General features: G+C 46.9%; 1 protein-coding gene across 9 annotated transcripts in view; it reads right to left on the bottom strand.

Annotated features, from left to right (window-relative positions):
* The window catches only part of MARK2 (microtubule affinity regulating kinase 2), a 144,140-nt gene extending 124,512 nt beyond the window's left edge, over positions 1–19,628 (bottom strand). For 5 of the 9 annotated variants that reach the window (XM_061606607.1, XM_061606613.1, XM_061606614.1 and 2 more), the window contains exon 1: positions 18,957–19,627. In XM_061606607.1, coding sequence (XP_061462591.1) covers positions 18,957–19,013 — 57 coding nt within the window. In that variant the 5' untranslated portion in view covers positions 19,014–19,627. Of the gene's footprint in view, positions 1–7,211; positions 7,291–18,956 lie in introns of those variants that run through there. The other 4 variants (XM_061606615.1, XM_061606617.1, XM_061606612.1 and 1 more) reach the window with 3 other exon arrangements.
* Positions 19,629–20,894: the final 1,266 nt, after the last annotated feature.

Raw genomic sequence — 20,894 nt, 5'->3', positions numbered from 1 at the left:
AAGATGGATAATGTACAGAGGAGATTTAGAAAACAAAAAAGGCACACACAGAGAACACTCAAGCCTCCCATTCAGGAAGTTTTAATTAAAATTAGATTTATACACACAGAGCGCTTCTCCCCCCCTCCCCAGGTTCTGCATTGCTAAATCTGCTGTTGTTTCCTCTGTGCATTCTGCACCTCTAAAAAAAAAGCACTCTAGGAAGCCTGGGTTTAAAGGGGTCACCCTTTCAACACATCTCCAGCTGTAGGTATAAAACTGATCACTGCAGATCACAGGGACCCCCCACCCCATCCACATTTCCAGCTGTAAAACTGCGACCGCTCTATAAACCTAATCCCACTATGCTAATTTTGTGGTGAACAGGGTGACACCACCAAAAAATTGTGAAGGCATAGTCATAAAATTATGAAGGCATAGCTCACTACATTGCTGGAGCCTAGAGATGGGATGTTTCTCCAAAGGTAAATGGGATGTTCTTAAAAAGGCAGCTAAAGTAATCATGTTTCCTCACCTTCTTGGGAGTGCTAGTTGGGTTCCTTAAAACTGGCAGGGTGGGACTTCTAAGTGAGCCACAAAAGTCTTGCAGTGGCTTCCTGCAGCTGCTGCTAACTGTGTAATGCAAGCTATTTTCACATCAAGGAACAGAGGAGTAGGACCCAGAGAGAGTTTTTTTGAGGGTTCCTCCTTTGCACATGCATCTTCTGTATCAATCTTGTTCAGGAGGGCTGGCTCAAGATATTTTGCTGCCCAAGACAAACAAGATAATGCCATTCCACCATCCCCTCCCCCAGTCCACATATAGAAGCCAATAAGACGGGCAATTAGGAACATACTGAGCCAGACCATTGGTCCATCTTTCTGCATGCAAAACAGGTTCTCTACCACTGCGCTATGGCCCTCTCCAGAGGTTCAGAAGTCATTCACAGCCCTACCCGGAAATGCTGGGAATTGAACCTGGAACCTTCTGCATGCAAAGCAGAGGGTCTACCATTGAGTTACAGTCTTTCCTCTTGAAGGACTGTTGAATCTTACTTCAGTACTGGATATGGGACAGTACCTTCCATCACACTCAAAAGCAACAGGCTAGGTGTGGGAAGGTCCTGGTGCACGCACAGCTCTGCCCTTTAACATGTCAGTACCATCTACTGCCTGAAGCACCTGTCTCACTCTGCCAATGGTAGGGCCCGCCCTGTGGAATGGTAACAGATCCCGTCTTTGTAGATATCTCCTCTCCACAATTTGATCTCCTGAACCCTTCTGCTGATAGAAAACACTGATCAGAAGTGGGTTGAGAGGTCCAGATAGGCTGAAAAGTTTGGAATCACAATAGTACTCGTTTCTAAAAAAAAACTGAGCAGATCCAATATTGCATTGGGGTACACAGCTTCAAGACACACATCATGAGCAGAGCTTTAAAAACTGGCTCCCAAGTGCCACTTTGGTTAAAGCAGAGGGAGAATGCTTCTCTGGAGACTTACTGTCCAGACATTGTACAGGAAAGGCACTGTGTTAAGAGGACCTTCTAGATCGCAAGGAAACTCCTGTTCTTGAATTTGCCAAAAGGCCTAAACAAGAACATCACCTGGCAATAGCACAAGGGCCAGCATTAAGAGAGCCGAGCGCTGGACTCTAACCTGGGAGTTCAAATCTCCACTCAGCCATGAAAAGCTCACTGAGCAAGACTGTCACTGCCTCTCAGTCTAACCTACCTTGCAGGGTTGGTGCGAGGAAAAATAGAGATATGCCACCTCGAGCTCCTTGGAAGAAAGGCAGGATATAAATGCAACAATGAACGAATGAATGAATGAAAGCCAGCAGAAAGCGACTCTCTCAAAGCTTCCCACAGTGGCCAACCAGATGCCTCTAGGAAGCTCAAAAGGAAGGATGATGATGACGATGACGACGACAACAATGATAGGCCCTCCAGATGATATTGGACCACAACTCTCATCGTCTTTCATCACTGGCCATGCTGATGAAAGCAGGTAAGATTTGAAGGTAGACAACATCCGGGGTTCAGGTAGGGAGTCTCCACCAGCCGTTCCTGGAAATGATGGGGACTGAACTTGGGACCTTCTGCATGCAAAGCAGATGTTCTACCATTGAGCCAAGGCCCCTCCCCAAATAGAAGTCACAATTCTTAGGATTCACACAGTGTTCTCTAACGTTCAAGGCATATGATATATATTATCTTACTTACAATAACTATGTAAGTGTTATTCCCCACATCACAGAGAAGGTAGGAGGCTAAAAGAATTTAACTAGGTTTGCCTAATGCACAATGATGTGGGTTCACTGGAAAATTCTGAAATCGAGAAATTGTGGTAATTTGCATTGGAAAGTTTTCAGGCCTCATCAGAAAATTCTCCAGTGACCTGGAGAAGGAGTGGGTAACCTTTGGCCCTCCAGATGTTGCTGAACTACAACTCCTATCAGCCCTACAAGCATGGTCAATGGCCAGAAATGATGGGAGTTGTAGTTTAGCAACATCTGGAGAGCCAAAGGTTCCCCACATCTGCCCCTAAGAGTGATCTAATTTAGCATGCTGATTTTACTTGCATTTAGTAAACAAAAATAAAAGCTTGCTTAATTTTTATTTGCACTTGACATCAATTAGCTGTTACTCATGAACACAAAAAATCTTCTGCCCCACATCACTGCTAATGCATCTTGACTTCGTGGCTGAGGTGAGCTTTCAGCCTCATTCATGGCTTGAGACCCTATGCCAAACCAACAGAACATGCTCAGTTTATATCCCTGCCTTTTAAAAATCTCATATACCCACAACCTCGGGGTAGGATAAGAGAATGTAGGAATGTATAGCTACAAATTCGTCCAATATAACAAACACAGTAAGCTATCACATCATGGGTGCAAAGGAGGAGATCCCCCCCCAACAGTTTCTAAGATTGTGTGTGCTCCCAGGCACTAGATTTGCAAAGCAGCATAGCATGGGTCTTGGATACCAGGTGGCAAAAGAACAACAAAATGTACTTGCTGTACAGCTGCAGTCCAGGCTTTCCACTGGGTATTTACTAGTCTCCGCTTGTTACAGAAAGTTCCCCATCTATCAAGTATAGCTTGCAGTGGACATGCAGGGTTTTTTTAAATCTTGATCTCTCTCCCTGAGCTCTGTGTGGCTCCAGAAAAAGAAAAGGAACACCAATCATTATCAGAACTGGCCTGACCAGTTTGGCAAGCGAGAAAACATTGCCCTCTTCCTCCTCTTTCCTCCACCCTCCGGATGCAAAGGAAAGGGTGGGTTAAGAGCCATCCTCCAACACAGGCTGAATCAAATACATGCCGCCAGGGCACCCACAAGACACGGCCACTATATTTCACCTGCCACTCTTGCACATGGTCTCTGAACATGGAATAATGGGCTCAAGTTACAGGAAGCCAGATTTCGGCTGAGCATTAGGAAAAACTTCCTGACTGTCAGAGCACTACAGCAATGGAACCAGTGACCTAGGGAGGTGGTGGGCTCTTCAACACTGGAGGCATTCAAGAGGCAGCTGCACAGCCCCGTCACGTATGCTTTAAGCAGGACTCCTGCACTGAGCAGGGGGTTGGACTCCATGGCCTTATAGGCCCCTTCCAACTCCGCTATTCTATGACTCTATGATTCTGTGATTCAAAGGAGGAGGAATGAAAATATACAAGGTAGGAGACATAGGATCAGACGTTTGGTAAAGATATTCTAACTCTATTTGTATCGCCCCTCAGAGATTTCAGAATAAGCGGTTGGGGGTGGGGAGGAGATAACAAGCAGAAGGAAAGACAGAGATCCAACCAAGAATGCAAAAATCCAAAAGCTAAGATGCATCCAGAAGAGTATCCTGCATGGTTTTATATATATGGGAGGCTGGGCTGCTAGACAGCAAGTGCAAACTGGCTCCACGTAAATCCTCGCTTTGCTGTTGCTCAGTTCATCACACACACACACCCCTGGCCTTGTCAGTCAGTCAGCTTTTAGGCTGGTAACTTGGCTTAGGTCTGTTCCACCAGGACAAGCTCTGGATCCAAACAGGAACAATCCCATTTTAGCCCTCCCTTTTCTCTACACCCACTTTGACCCCCAGCACAACAGATGGAGCCGCGAGCAACAGGGGCCTTAAATCTCACTTCTTCAGCATCGCTGGGCTAAGCTGCGTCACTGCAGCAAGTGTCTGCTCAAGCATCAAGATCAGAGGACAATACCTCCGGTGTTAACTTTCGAAAAATTCTGACAGCACTTAATTAAAAAAAAAACACTACAGGTGGGACAGTCCTCAAACTGTAACAGTACTCGCATTCATGCTTTCTCACGCAGGTTGGCAGAGAAGCACATGCTGTTCATCACACTCACAACGTGTGCTTTTCCCTCTAGAAAGCTTAAAGTGAGACAATTCCCCCACCCTACGAAGCCAGACACACTCCAGCTGCCAAACTCCGTTCTCTAGGCATGCTTTTTCTGTACAAGGGGCATGGGAAACCTCATGCCCAGGGGCCAAATGTGGCTCTTCGGGCCTTTCTAGCTGGTCCACAGGACTCTTCCCAAGCCACATACCTGTCTCCCACATCCCTCTCACCAGCACCTTCCTTAAGTGCCTTTTGCTTGGCCGGAATATATCCTTGAGCTCTGATCATGCTTCTTGCTTTCCTGGATGAAGGACAGAGAGGGGTGTGTAGAAATTAACCCACTACACAAAGGTAAAATTCATTGCTCCGCCCACTTTTGCCCTCGGCCCCACCCACCACTGGCACGTGGCCCCCAGAAGGTTGTCCAGAAAGGAATGCGGCCCTCAGGCAGAAGACTGTTCCCCATCCCTGCTACATAACGATGGTTGCCCTTCTAGCTCCTCAGGACAGGGGTTCAGTTCTTCGCTTATGTTAATGTGTCACATACATTGATGGAGCCACAGAAATCATTCACAAAAATGAGAGAGGATCTGGGAGGAGGACAAGTGTTGCCAGAACACAAGGAAACATTTTTCACTGTGCCCACTGCTTTAATCTCCCACAAGCATTCCCTTCCCCACATCCCTTAGAAACAGCCCCACATGTCCTGTTGTCATGGTCCCGCAGACGAAGCGATGGGGCCCAGGCCAGCACAGCAAGAGCCAATGGCGCAACTCAGAGGAGGCTGCTGCCCATTGAGTCTGGTGGGGCGGAAGGCAGGGAGCCCAACAGCAAGTGGAGCCAGAGCCAATGAATGGCAGAGCCAGAAACCAATGACAGGCAGAGACAACTCACTACAGTTTTGTCCCTGCCCTCCTTCCTGCTGCGTTCTAATGAGGGCAATGCTGAGACGGAGAAGGCTGTCTGTCAGTGCCACCCCTTAAACTGGTTGTAAGTAAGGTGTTAGGCAGGTGGGGGCTAGCTGAGCAGCGGCTGAGCTTGGTAGGGCAATGTCTCACTTGCCCTAATGTACCAGCCTCCAATACCGCAACCGTGAGGGGCCAGCCAGAAAAGGGAGCGGAGGCTCGCTAACCAAGGCTGCTTTCAAATATGGAGCTTATTGCGCTAGTTTAACGGATTAAAATGGTAGCGCTTCTGTCCCGATTTCTAAAATTCCTTTCACACGGCAGTACCTGTTGCGTTAAGGAACAGCAGATTTTTCAGCTGATATACCGGCATTTAGCGCAACTATCTTTCATATAGCTGTAATGAACGTCTTGTTTTAGTCCCTCACCTGTTACACACATGCGCACTGTAGGTCCCCACTATGTAGGAGGTCTAAGATCTCATCCAGTCGCCATGCAACCCTCCTCCTTTCAGCATCTGACATATATATTTTTTTAGTTGTATAGACACAGGGGTGTGTGTGGGAAATGCTGCTGCTACCCACGCCTATGCCGGAATACCGGTACAATTTTTGTCAGCGTGCACCTGAAGGGTGGGAACACATTTGCATGCTGGGATGCCTGTCACATGAGCGGCTGCAGCTAACAAAAAAATCCAGAGATTTTCCAGGTTCCCAAGCTTGCAAACTGATTATTTCTGCATTTATCACGAAAATTAAACTTGCACTATATTCCACTAGAATTCCAGAACTAGCTTGCATGTTGTGTGAAAGATCAAACACAATGCACAAATTACCAGGTAAGAAATCGTCAGAACAACAGAATAAAGTGCAGTGTGAAAGCAGGCCCCGTTTCACGGACCTGGAGATGGGACCGGCTAAACAAGGTAATACACAGGCCTGTTTACCTGAAACATTTTGGATACATCAAAAGCATCAGGATAATTGAGTGCAATCCCCTGGGGAAAGGATTTTCAATAAAAATGGAGTTTTGTACGATTACATTATATAACAACAGGCTGTGTGTACACAAGCACTCAATCCAGGCAAGGCCAAGGGGGTTTTTTTTGCTTTTTTTTTTTAACGACCCTCACCTTACTGTACAAAAAAAGGTCTGCAAAAAGCAACATAAACATATTCTAAGTGAGAACCATGGAGGAAAAGGGGCAAAACATTTAACCCACAAACTGAAGCTTGATCTGGGGAGTGGGAAGGGGACAAGAAGAAGAGACTTGTGCCTTGTCAGGGCACAAAAATCAAAATTCCAGTTGTCCAGCTAGGTTTATCCATGGCAGGTGCCTCTTAAAGCTATAGTGTTACTGTTGTTTTTCTGCCCAGTTAATTTAAGCTGAAGCAGCAAAGGAAAGAACAGGGTAGGGAGAAGAGGGAAGAGTACTGCTTCGTATCAGTCATGGTTAAATGTCAGCCAAATTTAGTTATTTTGAAGAAATAGATAAGGGGAGTAATGTTGCTTTATAAAGCAAGCTGGAGGACGTGCTTCTTTCTTTAGGGCCCACATTTGTTTTAAAAACGTCGATGAGATGTAGGCCAAGAAGGGCTCAGAAGAAAAGGCCCCAGGCCCCAGATTCAAACCTTTTCTCTCTCACTCTCTCTTCCTCTGCCACCCCTAACATAAAGGATGCTGGAGATATATTTATACTTGTCTCATTTCCATGCTAGCTGTCCTTTTCAGGCCCTGTTGCTAAGACACACGGATGCGCTTGCAGAGAAAGGAGAGCCCCAATTCCTCTAAGTTAGAGGCTTCCCCCGCTCTACAAGGCATAGGGAGGGTGACCACTCTCCCCGTGGGAAAAGGAGAAAAGGCCAAATCAAGTGGAAGGCAGCTGTGGGAGCCAACTTCCACCACCACCCCTGGCAGAGGAGGAGGGACTGCTGTTGACCCGCAGGGCCCGAGGAGACTCACCAGAGGAGGAGGAGAGGACAGCAAAGCCAGTGGTTGAAGGCTCATTGAGAAGGAATTCAAGGCCTCCTAGGCCTCTCTCTCTTGCAGCTGGTGTTTTCAAGTAACCGCCCCTACCTATCCCTGCTACCTTTCCCCTGTAATCTGTTAAGCACGTCACAAGGCGCGCTCACAGCCTTTGCAGAACCGGAACAGCTGCTGTGCCCTGCCTCGCCCCATTCTGCAGTTACCTTCACGAAAAGCAGCGCTTCCCTACCACCACCACAGTGGAGAGGCTCAATGCTGCAAAAGGTTACCCTCATTTGTTATTTAACCTGCTTGGGCAGCAGGCTTGGAAGAGTCTTCCGGAGTATGATCCAAAACAGTGTTTTGTCCCTTTTAGTCAATTATTGTTATTAATATGTTAAGCACATGCTGCCTTTCTAAGAGATTTCCCAAGACAGTGTACAAGTCAGAGCCATATTAATAAAATCAACTTTTAAACAAGGCCAAAGTAAAACTGTACAACAAGGAAGGCAACAAAAACCCTCGTGCATTTTTAAGGGCTTAAATCAGGGGTAGTTAACCTTTGCCTTCCAGATGTTGCTGGACAACAGTTCCCATACTCCCTGGCCGCTGGATGAGCTGGCTCAGACAGACAGGAGCTGCAGCTCAACACTATCTAGACCAGGGGTTCCCAAACTGTGGTCTGTGGACCACCAGTGGTCGGTAAGCTTTATTTAGGCGGTCTGTGGTGTGTCTGTAAAAATACAGTTTAAAAAATCATACAGCATTTAGCACAACAAATTTCAATTGCTAAAACAGGCAGAAAAAGTATTAAGTGGTCTGCCAAGACCTTCAGCAATTAAGTGGTCCATGGGGGCAAAGGTTTAGGAACCATTAATCTAGAGGGCCACAGGCTAGCCATCATTTAAATAAATGATGAGAAACAAGAAGTGAAGTGGGTTTTTTTTTTTATTGAGCAAAAGAAAGAGGTCCTTGCCCCAAGAAGCTTGCATCCTAAATTTCAACAGTGCAGAAGACAAGGAGATAGAAGGAAGATGCAATCTTAATGGAGTACGAAAATGAGGAAATGCAGCTATCCAAACTTTATTTGCTACATTTACATCCTGCCCTCTTTTTAATCACTGTGTCATATTGGCTCCCATCAGCCCCAGGCAGCATGGCCAATGATAGGAATGATGGGAGTTGTAGTTTTCCCAAGCCTGAAGCAAGTGATGAGGAACGAGCAGTTGAACCAAAGGCTTTATGAAAGTGTGTTCTCAGAAGGGATCTGAAGTGAAGAAAGAGAAAATATGGGAGACAGAGAGAGAAGTGGCACTGCATAGGTGGTTCAGTAGGGAATACCAAGCAGCAAGGGAGCATGGGAATTTGATAGGTACTTTGTGGTGATTAACTAATGCAAACAAGATCATCGGACAGAGACTCACAAAATCAGAATTTGTTTGAGCATTCCTCAAACTACCATACCTACCCAACAAAGTGAAAAAAACAGACCAACAAGGGCAGATTAGTACCCACGGATCATCTAGGCCAGGACAGACTAAGAAAGGGAAATGACAAAATGCCACTTGTTTCATCTGGGAACTACAAAGGATAATCGCTCAAATGCATCACCAACGTTTTGCAACCCATCCTGGGCAATGACATGTCCATTTCACAGGCCTTCAATGGTAGGTTGGCACTTGCTTAGAGCATTGCATCCAACCAAATTATTCTCAGACCCAGACAACCCCACAGTCTAAAACAGTATTCACCAGCAACAACAGACCCTAAACAACTTTAGGTCCCAAATATCTGAAAGTCTGCCTCCTTCCCTGTAGACCCTCTTGGGTGTTGAGATCAGTGGTGGGGAGGGCTTTTGGTAGTTCCACCACCCTCAGAAGCTCAGGGCGTCCAGGAGAGGGCCTTCTCTGTGGCAGCCCCTAAGTTGTAGAACTCCTTCCCCACAGAGGCGCATCTGGCAAAGTCACTATCACAGTTTTTGACGAATGCTGCAGACACACCTCTTTACCCTGTCCTTTGACACCTAAGATGTCTATTTTTAAGACCCACCCTATTTGTTTTCTGATATGATTTTACGTTGTTTTCAGTGTTTGCAATTATGTATTTTAAACCTGTTGTAAACTGCCCTGGGAACACTGGGTAAAGGATGGGTGATAAGTTTAAATAATAATATTATCAGAGTTACAGGGATCAGACCCAGATGCCAATTCTGTCCTCGTCTGTTTTCAGACATGGGGCTTATTGCATTAGTTTAAAAGATAAAATGACAGCGCTTCTGTCCCAATTCCTAAAATTCCTTTCACGCAGCAGTACCTGTTGCATTAAGGAACAGTAGCTTTTTCAGCCAATAAACCAGCATTTCATGCAAATGTCTTTCATATGGCTGAATGTCTTGCTTTAGTCCCTCACCTGTTATACACATGCGCACTGTAATTCGCTACTTGTAGAAGGTCTAAGATACCGTCCAGTCGCCATGCAATCTCTCTCCCTTTAGCATTTCACACACAGACACACACACACACACACACACACACAGAGAGAGAGAGAGAGAGAGAGAGAGAGAGAGAGAGAGAGAGAGAGAGAGAGAGAGACTTTGTTGTATAGATATAGAGGAGTGTGTGGGAAATGCTGCTGTTACCCGTGCCTACTGCGGAATACCGGTACAATTTTTGTCAGGCAACAAAAGGCACACCTAAAGGGTGGGAATGAACTGCATGCTGGGATGCTTGTGAGTGGCTGGAGCTAGCAAAAAACTCCCATGATTTTCCAAGTTCCCAAGCTTGCAAATGGATTATTTCGGGTATTATTTATCATAAAAATTTGTGCTAACCTTGCATTATATTCCACTAGAATTCCAGAACTAGCTTGTACGGCATGTGAAATATTAAATATAATGCACAAATTACCAGATAAGAAATCATCAAAATAATGGAATAAAATGCAGTGTGGAAGCAACCCTCATGTCTATTCCAGGGAATATTTTCAAGGATACACACTGAGGACCTAGGTATACTGAGATCCTTAAAAAAAATGTACTGCCTTCAAGTTGATTCTGACTTATGGTGACCCTATGAACAGGGTTTTCACGAGGCTGAGAGGCAGTGACTGGCCCAAGGTCACCCAGTGAGCTTCATGGCTATGTGGGGATTTGAACCCTGGTCTCCCAGGTCATAGTCCAACAACTTAACCACTACACCACACTGGCTCTCGCACTGAGATCTTAAGCTTCCACCAAAGGGCTGAAGATGCACTTCTTTATCCTGGCCTTTGACAGTTTAAGTTTTGTTGCTTTACAAGCGCCTCTGAATACCAGCTGTTGGAAACCATAGGAGAGGACAGTACTGTTACGCTTAGGTTCTGCTTGTGGGCATCCCATAATAAGCATCTGGTTGGCACCCTGAGAACAGGATGCTGGACTAGATGGGCCTTTGGCCTGATCCAATAGGGCTCTTCTTACGTTCTTATGTCTACTTTGGCAACGCTAATACAAGACCTAAGACTGTCATCCACAACAACGGGGGTCCATTCACCTGCTCACCTTCCAGTGCGATATACACAATCATTTGCCAGCAATGCCTGCCTGCACTCTACATAAGACAAACAGGCCAGTCTCTGTGCAAAAGAATAAATGGAGACAAATATGACATCAGAAATAGCAATATTCAAAAGCAAGCGGGGGAAACATTTCCAGCTCCCAGAATACACTCTGCAGGTGACCTTAAAGTAGCTGTTGCGGAGCAAAGAGACTTCAAAGTGAGACAGCAACACAACGTGAAACTGCTGAATCAGAACGCATCAAGAGGTTCAGTGCTATCATTTGTGGACTGAATGTAGACAAATAAGTTTTTGGCACATTATGTGTGTTAATTGGCTTACTAATGCCAGAATGCCAGTGTTATCAATAACTATTTTGTAAATTCCAGGTGTTAATTATGTAATTATCACTGTCTGTAGTTTTCTGCATTTCACTTCCCTCATTGTTTACAATCTCCCTGCTCCCAACAATGTGAATATATACCTGTAACTTAGGACAGCCGTTGGTGGACTGCATGCCCACAAAAGTTCATGTCATAATAAATGTGTTAGCCTTTAAGGTGCCACAGCACTCTTGAGTTGTATCCAATGCTTTTCAGAGGAGACCCTTTGAAGTTAACGAGCATGACTAACATAGGACTGTTAATTTCAATGGATCTGCTGTTGAGTTTGATACAACCTTGTGCTCTTTTTGCTGCAATAGACCAACGTAGCCACACCTCTGGAAAGATCAAGAACTGTAACCGTAGGAAGTTACTTCCTAGGCTGAAGGGAGATAAGAAGAAGATAAGAAAAGCCTGCTGGATCAGGCCAGTGGCCCATCCTGTTCTTACAGTGGCCAACCAGATGCCCATGGGAAGCCCGTAAGCACGACCTGAGCACAAGAGCACTCTCCTCCCCCCTGCGGTGTCCAGCATGGTATTCAGAAGCATATTGCCTCCAACTGCGGAGCATAGTCATCATGGCTAGCAGCCTTTGATACCATTACACTCCATGAATTTGTCTAAGCCTCTTTTAAAGCCGTCCAAGTTGGTGTCCATCACTGCCTCCTCTGGGAGCAAGTTCCATAGCTTAACTACGCGCTACGTGAAGAAGTACTTTCTTTTTTCTATCCTGGATCTCCCAGCATCCAGCTTTATTGGATGTCCATGAGTTCTAGTGTTATGACAGAGGGGGGAAAACAATTCTCTACTGTCCTGTTTTCACTGAGCGCTCTCAGGAGCCCAGAGGCTCCCCAGCAGACACACAAGCGAAGGCTGCACAAGGGCAGTATCCGGAGTCAGAGTCCAGGGTTTATCTCAAAACCAAGCGGGTCAGGCAAGCATCAGGGTCAGAAGCCAAGAGGTCTGTAAGCAGCACAGGTAATGAGCAAGACAAGAGACAGGTCAGGGCTCCCCAGGTAACCTTTAGGCAAGGCGAGTACAGAGCTGGTGTACAGACGTAGTTCCAGCAGCCCTTCCAGCCTCGCACTGGAGTTTTTGTGCTGGAGCTGCTGAACCACACCCCAAACGTCAGCTGATTTCCCATTGATCACCTGCAGCAAGACCTTTACTCCTGAGAAGTCCGGGCCTGTAGTCAGGCACTCCTCCAGATGGGCCAGGTCTCTATCTAGCACCAGAGGCAACGCCTTTCCCTTGGGCTCAGGGGTTGTTCAGCCTTGATGTCAGCCTTGACCCTAGTCAGAGGCAGCATGCTTCTGAAAACCAGTTGACGGAAGCCTCAGGAGGGGAGAGTGTTCTTGCACTCAGGTCCTGCTTGCGGGCTTCCCCCAGGCACCTGGTTGGCCACTGTGAGAACAGGATGCTGGACTAGATGGGCCACTGGCCTGATCCAGCAGGCTCTTCTTATGTTCTTATGTCAGAAGCTGAACTTGCCCCAGGTGTAGACAGCCCGTCCTGGGCCTCACCAACAGGATCCTGGCCCCTCACTTTTTGATGGAGACAGAGCCAGGGCTGGGGTCCAAGACCAGAGGAATCCTCTGGCTGGGACCTGACATCTATTCATGTTCTCCAGCCATGCATAATTTTATAAGCCTCTATCATGTCAACTCTTACTCGCCTATCTCTAAACTAAAAAGCCTCAAATGCTGCAACCTTTCTTCTTAAGGGAATCACTGCATCCAGATGTCTGAAACTCACAAGGGCAGGACTTCTCAAAGCAGAGGGCCCAACAGGCTAGCAAAGCAAAGGCTAAAGAGGCAACGGCAGTTATTTCCCAACCTTCTTGCAAGGCCCAACATCTGTCTGACAGTAGAGAGAGGAAGCAGCATGCCACGGCAGCACACACAATAAGGCCAGGGATCCACAAAGTCTCTAAATGGGAAAATGCAACGTGAAACGGAACCTCTGGATTTCCATCACCCTGGCAACAACAGGGCACAAGGCAGTGCTGAACAGCCACAAAGCGAGGTGTAGCAACTGCCAAACCAAAAGGGGAAATTTACAAATTGCTGGATGTGGGTCAAACTGGGACTGTCGGTCCAGTTTTCGGGGTTGCACTGGACAACCCAAACAGCACACTCTCATAAGAATACAAGAAGCAGCCTCATACTAAGTCAGGCCACTGAGCCCTTCAAGCTCAGCACTGTCTACACTGACTGGCAGCGGCTCTCCAGGGTTTCAGACACAGGCCTTTCTCGATCTTATCTGGAGAGGCTGGGGATTGCACCAGGGCCTTCTGCATGCAAAGCAGGTGCTCTACCACTGAGCTACAGCTGGTTCCCCCACCATCCATAACTGATTAGCGTGGAGCACAATCCGTGGGGAAATTCTCCTAGGAGAGCCTCACCACATTCTTGCGCAGCTCCCATTCATTTCAATGAGGCCTGCCCAGGCGCACTTCCCAGTGGACTGTGCCCCTAAATCTGTCTGTCTGCCACTCAGGCACCCCACTAATGGCACCCACTACTCAATCATGTCTCCTGGCAGGGCTGGATCTGGAGCCAGCCCCCAAGACCAAGATGCATGTGTTTCCTAACTACAGAGGCAATTTTTAACCCTCAGCCCCAGCTCACTTTACCCTTGATGCATTCCTCCACCCACCCACTTCAGCCCAACCAAAGAAAAGAATTGTCCCACCAATGCAATTATGAGATTGCAGAAGCTGAGAAGAGCAGTCCACAACAGCAGGAAGCTGTTGAAGAGAGAAAGAGAAGTGCGTAACAGGGATGAATGAGACCAAAAGAGTGGGAAGTGGGTTCGCTCTCCCCCTCTCAGATCTGAGAGACTGCTGGTTCTGTGGGCAGCCAAGCAACACAAGTAGTGGATATGGGTGCTCTTTCCTCACGTACTGTAGCAAAAGAAACTGTGGCAGACAAGGAAATGTCTGCTCCTTGTGTCTAGGTGGCCTCTGGTTCTCTACCGTCACAGCTCACTAGGGGGAAAGGGGTCTGGTTGGGAGGCAAATCTGCCCTGCCTCAGTTTGACTATCTATAGTTCTATACAATGTTTGTTGACTACAATTTGTATCTCTCCCCTAATCCAAGGTGCTCAGGGCCACCTACATGGTTCACCCCCAAATATTTCCTCACAATATCCTTGAGGGAGACGGAAAGTCCACCGCTCAGTGGCAGAGCATACACTTTGCACGCAAAAGATGCCAGGTTTAACACTTGGCGCTTCCAGCAAGGGCTGGGAAAAACTCCTGCCTAAAACCCTGGAGAGCTGCTACCAATCAATGCAGCCAATGGTGAGTTTAGATGAACCAGTAACCTGACCAACTATAAGGTAGCTTCCTACGATCCTAGAGTGTGACTGTGCCAAGGTCACTCCCTGAGCGGGCAGCTGAATTCAAGTCTCTCTCCACCCTTCTCAGTCCTGCTCCAACCACTACACCTCTGGGACCTCTGGGTGAAGGGCAGGTAACAAATTCTAACAACAACATCACCACACCGGGGTGGGCAGAAGGTAGATCATGATCTACTGACAGATCTCTGGGTGATTTGCTGTAGATGAGCAAGGCTTCTTGACTTTAGAAAACAAAGAATAGCTACAATAGAACAACTCCCTTCTGCCCTAAATTATACTGCTGAAGTGAAGAAAGCTTGAGATGATAACCAGGAGTGGATTTTTGTGTGGAAGGACTGTGACCTCTATTCAGTTCTGGTACAAAAAAAAAAAAATCAAATTCATGGCCTCATAATTCTTTAATCTGAAGTGCTTGTCTTTTCCACCTGGTTCTGGTTGGTGGATCTCAGGGTTCTAGTAAAAACAAAGAAGACCACACAAGCATTAAGTCTGCCCACCCCTGCAACACACCATTATCATATATCCCGGCTCAAAGACCCAACAGACTGCTCAAAATGGTGCGCAAAACTCCATATACAAAAATGGATTAAAAAAATAAAAAACAAGGAAAGGAAGCAATTTATAGAAGAGCACCTTATAGCCGCCACTTCAAACTGTTACATCAAAGGCTTTCTGGAATGGGCAAGTCTTAACTAGCCCTCTGAAAAGCTAACAGAAATGGGGCTAATGGGCTTTCCTAAGGAGGAACTCTACAAAGACAACACCATCACCAAAAAAGATTTGGTTCTCCTCAAAATCACAAGCTTTACTTTAGATGGCTACTATGCACAATCTTCTCTCGTAACATGAGCACATGGGAAGCTCATTCATGAAATATAACGAGGGAAAGAACTGAGGCTTTTATAAAACGTATCTTCTTTTGTGCCTTTGCCTCACCCCAGAAGCAAACGCTCTCTATAAGCAGTTTCCTGTTAGGTGCCTTGCAGATCTTTAGCATGGCAGAGGAATGAACATGTGCAAGGAAGTAAACAAGCACAGCCAGCCTACGTTTGCTCTAAATCTGTCTCTCTAGAGGGCAAGGGTTAAAGCTGAGTAAAAAATTAAGCATGCAAACTTAAAATTAAGCATACATGTAAGCACCCACACTGGGAGACTCAACACCTGGTATTTTTCCAACCCTGACAGCCGGAAGTTATACTAGGAAGATAACATAAGAAGTTAAGACTATTTTGTGCATCAAGACCAGGACTGTCTAAATCATCCTTCCCCAACCTGGTGCTCTCCAGATCATTTTGGACTCCCATCTGCCATCATCCCATATCACTGGTCATGCTGGTTGGGCCTTATGGGAGCTGGAAACTAACAGGCAGGCAAAGGCACTGACTGGCATCAGCTGCCCAAGGCCTCAGGCACAGAGAGATCTTCCCCTCTCCTGGTACCTGAAGTCTCTCAAGATGCTATGGACTGAACTTTGAGCCTTATGAATACAAAGCATTTGTCAGAAGATTCAGAACAGACAAAAGAAAGTACTTCTTCACACAGAGGATAGTTAAACTACGGAATTCGCTCCCACAAGGTGTAATGATGGCCACCAACTTGGAGGGCTTTAAAAGAGGATTCGTGGAGGAGAAGGCTATCAACGGCTAGGTTCTACCTTTTGAGTCAAAAGTTGTACACCCTTCAGTACCAGTTGGGAATCGCAAATAAGAGCCCTGTTGTGCTCAGGTTCTGTGTGCATCTGGTTGACCACTGTGAGAACAGGATGTTGGACTACATGGACCTTTGGCTCAATCTGGCAGAGCTCTTCATACGTTCTTGTGTAAGAAAGATAGCCTATAAAATTTAAACAAGTTTTCTATGGATAGGCCACGTGCAGCATAGCAGCTGAGAAGTCCCAAGTCCAAACAGCACCTCACCCACATAATAGGTGGCCTTGGTGAAACCCTCCTCCTCACAGTCTCCACCCTCAGCTGAAACATGGGAATAAGAATATAGCCCTATCTTGCACTGCAAATATTACCAAAACAACATAGCATAGAGTGCTTTCAACATCCGAAATGTACCTTTTACAAAATAAGCATTATCACAGCTACAAATCGATCAAGTAGGCACTCATCCAAAGAAGAAAATGCTTCATCAAGTGGGATCCTTAAGAGAATATCGGCTGGGACAGGAGCAAGTTAAGCTGTTGCTTCCAGCTACAGAATGAAGCCCCATACAGGCATGAAAAAGGTATATTGAGGAGATGAAGCCTCTGGCCAATTCACTCACTCTTATATGACGCATACACCATGTTCAGAGACAACCCCCATGGAAATGCACTTCTGAATGAGGGCTAAGCCCACGTGACAGGGTGCCTCCCTGCTGAAACGCACCTCTCAGAACAAGACTCTGCAATCTTAACAATGGTTAGGAGGTCATTTGGGTGACAGCAAATCTCACATAATCTCAGTAGAGACAGCTCACTTATTTGGATGTCAGAAAATGTACTATCCTCTCTACCTGCTTCGCCGATAACCAGCTCTCTGTTCAAAATGATAAACCAAAGAGAAACAAGGCGGCCCCACCCCAGGGACTTAAGTGGGAGAACGGAAGGAATGGGAGAGTGATGTTTCCCTGTGATGCTCTTCCTAGATGGAGTTAGACACTCTTCCCAGTGCACCCACAGCAGCATTCCCTGCCACAAAAGAGTAAACAGGGGCAGACTGCTTAGTGAATCTGTTCCCACAATAAAATGCAAGATTTCACACAAGTATCTGGCCCTCAATTTAATCTCATCTTATCCCATTGCTCTTGCCATCTCCAATCCAGCAAGCAAGCCATCCCCTCCGCTATAGCAAGGCAGCACAGTTCCTCTCAGCGCCGCTCTCTGTTGAGCCACCTCTTCCCTTTCCCAAGTGTTCTTTCCAGATAAGGAGAGAGAAAAAGTGCAAGTCGGATCTTTTCCTGGCCAGCTGCATCTTCCCATGGTTCAACTGCCTTCTTCCTTCACGCTCTGGTGGTGACAGCTTGTCTCCCAAATCACCCACTGAAACAAGGTTTACTACACCTTGTGTCCCAAACAGGTGACAAGAGCAATACCCTATCCATATGGTCCCTCCTTCATCAATTCCTGGGCCTTCCGGATGTTGCCCTGCAAGTTGTTCACTGCCACTATCACCCTCACCCCAAATATATCCCACACATCCACCTTTCCCAGAGGAAGGCATTCCCCTCCCAGCCTCCTCCTTGGATCCAAGCCTTGTCCGAAGTTCACCCACAGGGCTGCAACTCTTTGAAGTGCTTTGCTAGCCCTGCTCAAGTGCCTTTTAACAGGAGGCAGAGACAACAGAGAAATTTAGGCTGCACACCATATATTTAATACGTATTTAAAGCACATCCCCCCATCCCAAAGAATCCTAGGAACTCTAGGTTGTTAAGGACCCTGGAAACTGTAGCTCTGTGAGGGGTAACTACCCAAGATTTTTTGTGGGGGGGGGATCAAAATGTGCTTTAAATGTATGGTGTGTACACAGCCTTAGAAAAATAAGAGCTTCGGGGGTAGAGAGAGACGATTCATGCCTGTTTACATTTCTCCACATCAGTCTGCTGTTGAAAGGCAACATAGAAGCATGGTAGGTTTTTTTATTTTATTTTAATGACAACATCCCTTCATGGGAAACAGCTTCACCAAGAAGGCTTCTTTAAGTGTTACCCGGAAGGGAGAATCAAGCCAGATATAACTCCTCCCCCACCCAGACCCCAAATCTTTGGAGTGCTATGATGAGACAAGGTGAAGGTTGCCCTTTTTCGATTTTCCCTTACACCTGTCAAAAACCAGAAGGTAAAAGGAGGCTAAGCACATCCCTAACACAACGAGGCTTCTATGTACCTCAAGCTGCTTTACACACATATAATTATATATATATATAAAAGCACAGGAACCGAGGCAATTAAAAAAAGAAAAGTGGCAACCTGAAGCTTTGCCCATCAGCGATTGAAACGGAGGAGAAGGAGGATGGGAGGGAGGAGAGAATCTCTGGCTGGATTCTTCCTTCAAAGCAACTCTTAAAGGGGCAGGATCTTTCCAGCTTCCCATGCAGGATGGCCACCTGTGCGGTGGTATGTTTTTAAAGAGATCTGCGGTCCTGGCTCTTGCCTCCCTGCCTTGCAGCAACAGCCTGATTTGGCGGAGGAAATACCAGATGGGAAGCTTCATACACACACACACACACACACACTACACAGAGCTCCATCTCTGAAACATGGGAAAGAAGAAAATTCCCCCCTCTGCTAAATTTTCTGTATGTGCTGGGCTAACAGAACCAGGGCCACAAAAATGTGGCAATTCAGACTTGCCTCCTCTTCTTCCTTGACTCCCAAAGAGGGAACACAGATGCGATAAAGGACCCCCCCCAGTTGCCCTATGCGACCCCGCCGCCTACCCCAAGGCACGGTAGCTTCCACCTCCAACCCTTCCTACCTGCTCCGTGTCTCTCTCATTGAGGGTGGGCAGGGGACTCCGGCCACTGTTCGACATGGCTCCCCTTGGCAGAGCCTGAGGGGGGGTCCCCCCAGCTGCTCAAGTCCTTCCCCTCCTCTTGCTCCCTGACCCAGCTGTAAGGAGTCGGAGTCTTCTTCTTCTGGCTCTTCTTCTGCTTCCTCCTCCTCCTCAGGGCGAGGGGGGCGGCCAAGCCACCAGCATGGGGAAATGGGGCTCAATGGGTGGTTGGAAAGCACCAGCTATACATAGGTGGGTCCAGAGCTCCGTCGGCTTTGAGTGAGGGTTGCCCGGCTTGAGAGATCACGCGAGGCCGGGGATGAGGCGCGGGGGCAAGGCCGCACCGGTCGAGGAACCCGAAGTGGGGAAACCCGGGGGCCCGAAGCGAATCTTTGGCTGGTTGGAGACTTCCGAGCCCCGCCGCGCCTCCAGAGCCGGGCCCGGACACCGTTTTCCCGTCACCTCCGGTGCCCGAGCTCCGCTCGCCGCCCCTTAGCTTCACACAGCGGAGGCTCCCAACATGTCCGCCTCCGCCGGGCTTCGAGAAGTTCCGCCTGTTTTCCGGAAACACTCGAAGGGGCCTCAACAACAGCGGCGGCTTTACATGCCTTACCATCATCATCTGCTATCTTTTAGAGGTGCGGCGGAAAGTTCCGAACGCGAAGCCGACTCTACTTCCCACGGTGCACGGATAGACCCGAAGAGGCCGTCGGAGAGTTGATTGGTTGGACAAGAAAAGAAAGGCGGGGCTTCGTTCCGGATAAAAAAGGAAAGGAGAGGGCGTGGCTAAAGCCTTTCTGTCGCTTTGGGGTTGGTGAGAAAGTCGCTGGTGGAAGAAAAAAAGAGGGAGGGGGGAATGTGGCGGCAACATCCGGAAACCTGTAGCAAAAAAAAAAGTTCGGAAATGGACGGAAACAGCCGAACAGGCTTCGGTTTGCAATGTTCGGAAGATCCCGAATTGTCTCCGGCACGGGGTGTACGGAAATACCCGAATGGGTTTTTTCTCTATCCTTGATACAAAAATTATGAAGACTGATGGGTTTAATTTTTTCTTTTTAATTAAGCCGCTGTCTGAAATGGATGCCTGTCAAGATTTGCTACCTGGATCTAAATCCTTAAACCCTGGCCAAGTTGGCAACACCCTGGAAGGACGGCCCTGTCACTCTGTTATAAGGGCAACAACAATTCATTTTGGCCTTAATTGAGACAATGGATCTCTTGCTCTCTCTCCCCTTGCAAGCATCAAACTTCACATTGCAAAGCCAGGGAAACTGCTTATGTGGCCCATAACTGTTTTAGCAAATGCACACTATACGTCTTTGGTGTACGAAAGCTACCTTGTGTAAGGTTAAGAGCATTTGGCAAGAGTAGTATCTATTCTGCCTAGGAGAAGCTCCCTGGAGCAGGAAATGGAGAAATTGATGATGATAATGATAATGATAATAATTATTATTATGCCGCTTTTCATCACCAGGTGACCTCAAGGCAGCTTCCATAGCGCGAAACAAGCATCAAGTATGGGAGAAGTTTTCTGCTGAAGTAAATTAATTATTTTCTTTTGAAGCCAACAAGGTTACGTGTCTATTGATAACACAGAGCTTCATGCTCAATATACGTAGAAGTACATTAAATCCTTGGAGTCCGGTCTGTAAGAGAAAAGGTGATGTCCCATTACTTCTGACATTTTGCACCTTTTGCTAATAGCACCATTATTGTAACCCAATGTACAAGACGCCATTAATGTATTTCTCTGACTGGTACCATTATTTCCAGTGGAAAGGTAAGGCCAGTTTGTATGACATGATTTAAGCCTCTATAACAGTGGTTCTTAATCTTTTCCGCTGCCAGCACCCCTTGGATTTCCAAAATATACTCTCGCACCCCCTGAAAAAATACTGTTCATTTTTTAAAATTTTAATT

Source organism: Rhineura floridana, chromosome 22, assembly GCF_030035675.1.
Source record: "Rhineura floridana isolate rRhiFlo1 chromosome 22, rRhiFlo1.hap2, whole genome shotgun sequence".
NCBI classification, from domain to species: domain Eukaryota; kingdom Metazoa; phylum Chordata; class Lepidosauria; order Squamata; family Rhineuridae; genus Rhineura; species Rhineura floridana.
This window is presented reverse-complemented; position numbering and strand designations above follow the sequence as displayed.